This window comes from Arachis duranensis, chromosome 9, assembly GCF_000817695.3.
Source record: "Arachis duranensis cultivar V14167 chromosome 9, aradu.V14167.gnm2.J7QH, whole genome shotgun sequence".
NCBI lineage: Eukaryota > Viridiplantae > Streptophyta > Magnoliopsida > Fabales > Fabaceae > Arachis > Arachis duranensis.
In genome coordinates, this window is record NC_029780.3 from 96335673 (window position 1) to 96345646 (window position 9974).

General features: G+C 36.9%; 1 protein-coding gene across 1 annotated transcript; it reads left to right on the forward strand.

Moving 5' to 3' along the window:
• Nucleotides 1-8424: 8424 nt before the first annotated feature.
• LOC110275744 (secreted RxLR effector protein 161-like) lies at nucleotides 8425-9009 on the forward strand. Its single transcript, XM_021131978.1, has one exon. It carries the CDS (start codon nucleotides 8425-8427, stop codon nucleotides 9007-9009), a length of 585 nt encoding a protein of 194 aa, XP_020987637.1.
• The last annotated feature ends 965 nt before the right edge of the window (nucleotides 9010-9974 follow it).

The following is a 9974-nucleotide window of genomic DNA, read 5'->3' on the forward strand; positions in this document are numbered from 1 at the left end:
TCATACATCTTAGCCCACTAAAGCCCCCTTGGCCAAACCCTCCTCACACCTCCATCTCCTCCATTTCTTCTTCTTCTCCTCTTTTCTCTCTTCTTTTGCTCGATAACGAGCAAACCTTTTATGTTTGGTGTGGAAAAAAGCCTTGGTTTTTATTCTTCCATAACCATTAATGGTACCAAAGGCCAGAGAAATCTCTAGAAAGAGGAAAGGAAGGAAATCGCTTCCATATCTGAGTCATGGGAGATGGAGAAATTCATATCAAAGGTTCATCAAGACCACTTCTTTGAAGTTGTGGCCAAGAAAAAGGTGATCCCCGAGGTCCCCTTTAAGCTAAAAAAGAGTGAATATCCAAAGATCCGACATGAGATTCGGAGAAGAGGTTGGGAAGCTTTCACCAACCCCATCCAACAAGTCGAAATCTTAATGGTTCAAAAGTTCTATGCTAATGCATGGATCACTAAGAACCATGATCAAAGTATGAACCCGAACCCAAAGAATTGGCTTACTATGGTTCAAGAGAAATACTTAGATTTCAGTCCGGAAAATGTAAGATTGGCGTTCAACTTGCCAATGATGCAAGGAGATCTTCATCCTTTCACAAGAAGGGTCGACTTTGATCAAAGGTTGGACCAAGTCCTCATGGACATCTGTGTGGAAGGAGCCCAATGGAAGAGAGACTCCAAAGGCAAGTCGGTTCAACTAAGAAGGCTTGACCTCAAACCCATGGCTAGAGGATGGTTGGAGTTTATCCAATGCTCTATCATCCCTACTAGCAACCGGTATGAAGTAACTGTGGATCGGGCCATCATGATCCATAGCATCATGATTAGAGAGGAAGTGGAAGTTCATGAGATCATTCCTTTAGAACTCTATAAGGTGGCTGACAAACCTTCCACTTTAGCAAGGTTAGCCTTCCCTCATCTCATCTGTCACCTATACAATTTAGCTGGAATTGTCATAGAGAAAGACACCCTCATTGAAGAGGACAAGTCCATCACTAAAAAGAGGGTGGAGCAAACAAGAGAGCCCACTCATGGACTTCAACAAACGCATGAGGAAGTCCCTTATCAAGAAATCCCTGAGATACCTCAAGGGATGCATTTTCCTTCACACAACTATTGGGAGCAACTCAACACCTCTTTAGGAGATTTGAGTTTCAACATGGAGTAACTAAGGATGGAGCACCAAGAACACTCTATCATCCTCCATGAAATTAGAGAGGATCAAAGAGCCATGAGGGAGGAGCAACAAAGGCAAAGAAGAGACATTGAGGAGCACAAGCACTCCATAAGAACTTTAAGAGGAAGAACTAGCCGCCATCACTAAGGTATACCCGGTCTTTAATTTTCTTGTTCTTATTTTTCTGTTTTTTTTTTATTTTTTATGCTTTATGTTTATCTATGTTTGTGTCTTCATTACATGATCATTAGTATTTAGAGTCTATGTCTTAAAGTTATGAATGTCCTATGAATCCTTCACCTTTCTTAAATGAAAAATGTTCCTAATTACAAAAGAACAAGAAGTACATGAATTTCAAATTTTATCTTGAAATTAGTTTAATTATTTTGATATGGTGGCAATACTTTTTGTTTTCTGAATGAATGTGTGAACAGTGCATATTTTTTTATAGTGAAGTTTATGAATGTTAAAATTGTTGGCTCTTGAAAGAATAATGAAAAAGGAGAAATGTTATTGATAATCTGAAAAATCATAAAATTCATTCTTGAAGAAAGAAAAAGCAGTGAAAAAATAAAAAGCTTGCGAAGAAAAAAAAGTAGCGAAAAATAAAGAAAAAAAGAAAGAAAAAGAAAAGCAAGCAGAAAAATCCAATAGCCCTTTAAACCAAAAGGCAAGAGTAAAAAGGATCCAAGACTTTGAGCATTAATGGATAGGAGGGCCCAAAGGATAAAATCCTGGCCTAAGCGGCTAAATCAAGCTGTCCCTAACCATGTGCTTGTGTCATGAAGGTCCAAGTGAAAGGCTTGAGACTGAGTGGTTAAAGTCGTGATCCAAAGCAAAAAGAGTGTGCTTAAGAACTCTGGGCACCTCTAACTGGGGACTCTAGCAAAGCTGAGTCACAATCTGAAAAGGTTCACCCAGTTATGTGTCCGTGGCATTTATGTAGCCGGTGGTAATACTGAAAAACAAAGTGCTTAGGGTCACGGCCAAGACTCATAAAGTAGTTGTGTTCAAGAATCAACATACTAAACTAGGAGAATCAATAACACTATCTTAATTCTGAGTTTCTATAGATGCTAATCATTCTGAACTTCAAAGGATAAAGTGAGATGCCAAAACTGTTCAGAAGCAAAAAGCTACAAGTCCCGCTCATTTAATTAGAACTAAGCTTCATTGATATTTTGGTGCTTATAATGTATTTTCTTCTTTTTATCCTATTTTATTTTCAGTTTCTTGGGGACAAGCAACAATTTAAGTTTGGTGTTGTGATGAGCGGATAATTTATACGCTTTTTGGCATTATTTTTACATAGTTTTTAGTATGTTTTGTTCACTTTTTATTATATTTTTATTAGTTTTTATGCAAAATTCACATTTCTGGACTTTACTATGAGTTTGTGTGTTTTTTTGTTATTTCAGGTATTTTCTGGCTGAAATTGAGGGACCTGAACAAAAGTCTGATTCAGAGGTTGAGAAAGGACTGCAGATGCTGTTGGATTCTGATCTCACTGCACTTGAAATGGATTTTCTGGAGCTACAGAAGCCCAATTGGAGCGCTCTCAATTGTGTTGGAAAGTAGACATCCTGGGCTTTCCAGCAATGTGTAATAGTTTATACTTTGCTTGAGATTTGATGGCCCAAACTGGCGTCCAAACGTCACTCAGAGACCCTTTTTCTAGAGTTAAACGCCCAAACTAGTACCAAAGCTGGCGTTTAACTTCAAGAATGGCCTATTCACATGAAAGCTTCAATGCTCAGCCCAAGCACACACCAAGTGGGCCCTGAAAGTGGATTTCTACACTATTTGCACTTAGTTACTCATTTTCTGTAAACCCAGTTTACTAGCTTAGTATAAAAACTCATTTTAGGGATTTATTTAGTATCTTTTGTCTTTGGACCATAGTTCCACATTTCGGGAGGCTGGCCATTCGACTATGCCTGAACCTTGTTCTTATGTATTTTCAACGGTGGAGTTTCTACACCTCACAGATTAAGGTGAGGAGCTCTGCTGTTCCTCATGAATTAATGCAAAGTATTATTGTTTTTCCTTCAATTCACGCCTACTTCTTCTCCAAGATATACTCTCGTACTTAATTCAGTTAAGTCAAGACTGAAGGGGTGATCCGTGACAATCACCCACTATCTTCAGTAATCGCTTAGCCAAGATCCGCATGCCTGACAACCACAGCGGTTTACATGATGTTCAACGTAGTCATTGGACACCAGCTGGAGTATATTCTCTTGGGTTTTCAATCAATGATTCAAATTCTCTCTCCTGACAACATATCATCTGAATCTGAGATTAGAACCTTCGTGTTATAGGCTAGAACAATAGACAGCCTTCTTGAGATCCGGAAAGTCTAAACCTTGTCTGTGATATTCTGAGTAGGATCTGAGAAGGGATGACTGTGAAGAGATTCAAACTTGCGAATGTTGGGTACAGTGACAGTGTGCAAAAGGATAGAAAGATCCTATTCTGACACTAGCAAGAACCAACAGATGATTAGCCATGCGGTAGCTGTGCCTGGTATTTTTCATCCGAGACGAGAAATCCGATAGTTGATTAGCCGTACAGAAACCGTAGAGGACCATTTTCACTGAGAGGATCATACAGCTTGCCATGGAAGGGAGTATGTATGATTGGATAAAGGCAATAGGAAAGAAGAGGTTCAGAGGTAACAAAGCATCTCCAAACGCTTATCTAAAATTCCCACCAATGTGTTACATAAGTATCTCTATCTTATTTTATGTTTTATTTATCTTTTATTTATTAAATTTTCATAACCATTTGAATCTGCCCGACTGAGATCAACAAGATGACCATAGCTTACTTCAGGCCGACAATCTCCGTGGGATCGACCCCTTACTCACGTAAGGTATTACTTGGACGACCCAGTGCACTTGCTGGTTAGTTGTATCGGAGTTGTGAATCACGATTTAGTGCAACCAAGTTTTTAGCGCCATTGCTAAGGAGCGAACAATTCCGTGCACCAAGTTTTTGGCGCCGTTGCCTGGGATTGTTCGAGTTTGGACAACTGACGGTTCATCTTGTTACTTAGATTGGGTAATTTTATTTTATGTTTAAGCTTTATTTTTCATTTTAATTCTCGAAAAAAAATTAATAAAATCATTAAAACCAAAAATATTTTGTGTTTCTTGTTTGAGTCTAGAGTCAAATTTTAAGTTTGGTGTCAATTGCATTCTTTTAATTTTCTTAAAATTTTCAAAAACTCATGCATAGTGTTCTTCATGATCTTTAAGTTGTTCTTGGTAAGTCTCCTTGTTTGATATTTTAATTTTCTTGTTTTTTTGCCTTTTATTATTTTTCATATGCATTTTTGAATTCTTAGTGTTTAAACATTGGAAATTCTAAGTTTGGTGTCTTGCATGTTTTTCTTTCATTAAAAAATTTTAAAAATATGTTCTTGATGTTCATCATGATCTTCAAAGTGTTCTTGGTGTTCATCTTTGCATTCAAAGTGTTCTTGCATGCATTATTTGTTTTGATCTTCAATTTTCATGTTTTAAGTCTTTTTGTTATTTTTCTCTTTCCTCATTAAGCAAGTGAGGGAAACCAGAATTGACATGCTGATGAAGGAGTACGAAATGTTCAGTATGAAGGAGGATGAAAGCATCGATCAAATATTCGAAAGGTTCTCAATAATCATCAATAATCTGGACACCATGGAAAGGAACTACTCTGAAGAAACTCTAGTAAGAAAGATTCTGGGAAGTCTTACTAAGAAATGGAAGTGAAAGCACAGCCATCTCCGAAAGGAATGATTTGATCAAAATCACTTATGATGAGCTAACAGGGAAGCTGCTGGCCTATGAAACCACTCACATGTCTCAAGACAAAGATGACAAAAAGAAAAGTATAGCACTAAAATCAAGAATGACATCCTAAGGAGAAGAATCTGATGACAGTTTCTCAGATGAAGAAATGGTGCTCTTTGCAAGAAAAAGGAGAAGACTACTAAGATACAAAAGCAAAGGCAAAGGATGCTCTTCATCCAAAGACGTCAAGAAAGATCAAGTCAAGTTCACATGCCATCACTGCAAGGAACCTGGTCACTTCAAGTCAGATTGCCCTCAACTTAAGAAAGGCAAAAAATCTAAGAAAGACAAAAATAAAAGGTGATGATGGCAACATGGGAGGACATGGAGAACGACACCAGCTCAGAGAGCTCAGATCAAGAAGCTCAACTATGTCTGATGGCAGATCATAATGATGAAGAGGAGGTAGATCTCTCTGACTTATCTATTGATGAACTGCACTACATTATCAAAGACATTTCTGTGAACTCTAAGAAACTTTTGGATAAGTATGCAAAATGTAAGAAAGAAAATGAGGCATTGAGGACAGAAAATGATCTTCTTTTGAAAAAGCTTAAGGCAAATGAATCTGGTAATGAAAAGTTTTTAAAAGAAGAAAATAGTACCTTGTGAGCTGAATTAGAAAAATTCAAACTCAAGCCTGAAGTTACTGCTTCCACTGATTTGATTTCTAAAAACAAAAAGCTGAATGAACAAAAAGAATTTTGAATGAAGATTTAGCAAAGTTTGTTCAAGGTTCTCAAAATCTGAACAAACTGCTTGCTTGTCAAAGGTTTGGGTTTGAAAAATCTGGACTTGAATTCAAAGAGGAAAATAAATTTGTTTTCAAATCAAACTTTCAAAAATCAGAATCCTCCTCTTCCAAGTCTTTCAAACCAAAAGGATTCAGCAAAACCCAGAAATGAGTGGGCAAGAATCATTGCTACAAGTGCAATAGAAATGGTCATGATCCTCCTCAATGTTTCATCTTTCTTAAGTCTTTTGGTAATGATAGTAAATTATATAAAGTTGTTCATGATTTCAATGTTCTTGGGCAACCAAGAAGATTTCACATCAAAGGATCCAAATGGATTTGGATACCTAAGGTTAGTTGAAGAACATGCAGGTTTGCCTTACATTCAAGAAGAAAATGGACATGTGGTATCTTGATAGTGGATGTTCAAGGCATATAACTGGATTTCTTCATTAAACTCAACAAGTATAATGGAGAATTTGTCACTTTTGGAGATAATAGGTAAAATAATTGTCATTGGTAAGGTTGGCAAAGATTTTTCAACTTGCATTGATAGTGTCTGTTTAGTTGATGGGTTAAAGCATAATCTATTGAGCATAAGTCAACTGTGTGATATTGGATATGCTGTAACCTTTAGGAAATCTGATTGTAGAGTCATAAATGAGAAAACAAGGGCTGTTTTATTTGTTGCTAAAAGAAGTGACAATGTTTATGGTATCACTCTAGATTATCTAAAAGTTCAAAATGTAACTTGTTTCTCTTCAATGGAATCTGAAAAATAGATGTGGCATAAGAGGTTAGGACATGCTAGCATGTTCCAAATCTCTAAGCTTGTAAAGAGAGGCTTAGTTAGAGGTCTTTCTAATATAAAATTTGATAAGGACATCATTTGTGATACTTGTCAAACGGGTAAACAAATTAAAACCTCTTTCAAACCCAAGGAAGATGTCTCTACTAAGAAACCATTGGAGTTGTTGCATTTTGATTTGTTTGGACCCAACTAGGACTCAAAGTATTGGAGAAAAGAGTTATTGCATGGTAATTGTGGATGACTATACTAGATTTGGCTGGGTGTTCTTTCTTGCTCATAAACATGAAGCCTTTTCTGTTTTTGAGAAATTCAGCAAAAAGATTCAAAATGAAAAAAGTTTAAAAATTGTTTCAATTAGAAGTGATCATGGTAAAGAATTTGAAAATCAATACTTTGAATCTTTTTGTGATGAACAAGGCATATCACATAACTTCTCTTGTCCAAAAACACCTCAACAAAATGGTGTTGTGGAAAGAAAAAATAGAAGTTTACAAGAAATGGCTAGAGCTATGTTATGTGAATATGAAATCCCCAAGTTCTTATGGACTGAAGCTGTGAATACAGCTTGCTATGTTTTAAATAGAACCATCATTAGGAAGCTTTTGAAGAAAACCCCATATGAACTTTGGAGAGGGCATCCTCCCAATCTTAGTTATTTTCATGTGTTTGGTTGCAAGTGTTTCATTCTAAATATCAAAGAAAATTTAGGAAAATTTGATCCTAAAACACATGAAGGAATTTTTCTGGGTTATTCCACAAATAGCAAGGCCTATAGAGTTTACAGCAAGAACTCCAAAACTGAAAACCATGCATGTCACATTCTGTGAGTCTAAAAATATTCCCAGTGTTTGCATTGATGATAGTCCAGGTTTTGAAGCTGAATTACCAAAGAATACTGAACCAGTTCCACAAAATCCAAGTTCTCATGAAGTTGCACCTGTTAGCAGCAAAAATTCCAATTCTACAGGAGACAATTTGGAATTATCTCCTGTCGTAACTGAAAACACTAATGCAAAGGATATTGTTGATCAAGAGGAACTTGAATCCTCAACTCAAATCAGAAGGCCCAGGGAATGGAAATTTCTGAAAAATTATCTTGAGAAATTCATAATTGGTGATCCCTCCAAAAGTATTTCAACAAGGTCATCTTTGAAAAGAGCTGAATCCAACAACTTAGCTCTTTTATCAAAGATTGGACCTCAAAACATCTAAGAAGCTCTTGCTGATCCTTCTTGGGTATTAGCTATGGAGGATGAATTGCAGTAGTTTTTGAGAAAAATCAGGTCTGGTCATTAGTGCCTCACCTAATTGGAAAGAAAGTCACGGGCACTAAATGAATTTTCAGAAACAAACTAGGTGAAAATGGATCTATAGTCCGAAACAAAGCTAGATTGGTTGGTCAAGGATATGATCAAGGGAAGGGATTGATTTCGATGAATCCTTTGCACCTGTAGCTCGAATGGAAGCCATCAGATTACTCCTTGATTATGCAGCTCATTGTGGCTTCAAGCTATTCCAAATGGACGTAAAGTGTGCTTTCCTCAATGGCATAATAGATAGAGAGGTTTATGTGGCTCAACCACCTGGGTTTGAAAACAAAACATTTCATGACCATGTTTTCAAACTAGCTAAAGCCTTATATGATTTAAGTTAAGCTCCTAGAGCTTGGTATGAGAGGCTTAGCTCATTTTTATTGAAAAATAACTTTCAAAGAAGAGCCACTGACACCACTTTATTTATTAGGAATTTCATGATCATTTTATTCTTGTGCAAGTTTATGTTGATGATATTATATTTTGTCCAGCTAATGAGGATTTATGTGCAGATTTTGCTAAGCTTATGACCAATGTATTTGATTGAGCATGATGGGAGAGCTCAATTTCTTTCTAGGCTTGCAAATCAAGCAAACTACAGAAGGCATATTCATCCATCAAGAAAAATATGCAAAGGAACTTGTCAAGAAGTTTGGGCCGGACTATGCTAAGCCAATGGGAATCCCCATGCATCCTAATATCAAGCTTGATAAGGATGAACATGGTAGAGATGTTGATGAGACACGCTATAGAGAGATGATTGGATCTTTGATGTATCTAACCTCCTCAAGGCCTGATATCATCCAAAGTATTGGAGTTTTCTCAAGGTTTCAAACAAAGCCTAAGGAGTCCCATCTCTTAGCTGTCAAGAGGATCATCCGATATATACTTGGTACCATTGATTATGGGTTATGGTTTCCTAAGACTGATTCATTTCAATTAGTAGATTTCTGCGATGTAGATTTTGCTGGGGATAGAATTGATAGAAGAAGCACAAGTGGCATGTGCTGCTTTCTTGGGAAATCTCTCATTGTTTGGTCTAGCAAGAAGCAAGTTGCAGTGGTACTTTCAACAGCCAAAGCTGAGTATATTGCAGCCTCCTCTTGTTGTTCTCAATTATTATGGCTGAAAACTTAACTAGCTGACTATAAACTGAATGTCTCTAATATTCCCTTATTTTGTGACAATATGAGTGCTATTAATATTTCCAAAAACCCTGTTTTGCACTCAATAACAAATCACATTGAAGTTCGATTTCATTCTATAAGAGAACATGTGCAAAATAGAAATTTAGATATTCAGTTTGTTAACTCTGAAGGTCAGTTAGCTGATATTTTCACCAAACCATTGATAGAGGAGAGGTTCTGCAAGTTACAAACTGAACTGGGCATTCTAGCTTCATCTTTGTTTTCTTAATGATTCTGATCATGAGATCTTTTATGTTTTGTCTCATAAATCGCCGTGACATTTTTTTTGGCGGGTGATAAGTAAAATTCACTAAGTCACTATGAAGCTACTGGATTCAAATCTGACCTTAAAGAATGATGGACCTTTAAGGTGCTGGAGCAGTTCACGACAAATGGGCTTTCTTTACTAAATCCATTCGACCCATTTCATTGTTGCTTTTTCATTTTTTTGGCATTAAGTTTTTTACTCATTTTGGGCCTCATTTAAACTTATTTTCAAATCCACTTTTGTTTTCTTTTGTTCTTTCTAAACGTACGAAGGTTACAGCTGTAACTTTCAAAATGTTTTCAAAGTTTGGATTTTTATCTTTTCAAGGTGCAACCTTTACACTCCTCTAAGCCTATATTAACTTCCCACTACATGCATCCATTCACACTACTCTCTCCACTCTTTCATTTTCTCCGAACCAGTGCTCTATAAATATGGCACGAAAGAAGAGAGCTGCCCACAGAGGCTCCCATAGTGACACCCACCATTCTGATCACATACATTCTTCTCCCTCACAATCACCTACTCATTCTTCACCTTCATCACCACCAAACCCTTATCCTGATATGGCCTACACTAAGACCACTGCTCGTCACCCTAGCGTTGCTCCTCGCCCTCCTCATCCTCCTCTGCCAAACACGTCTCAG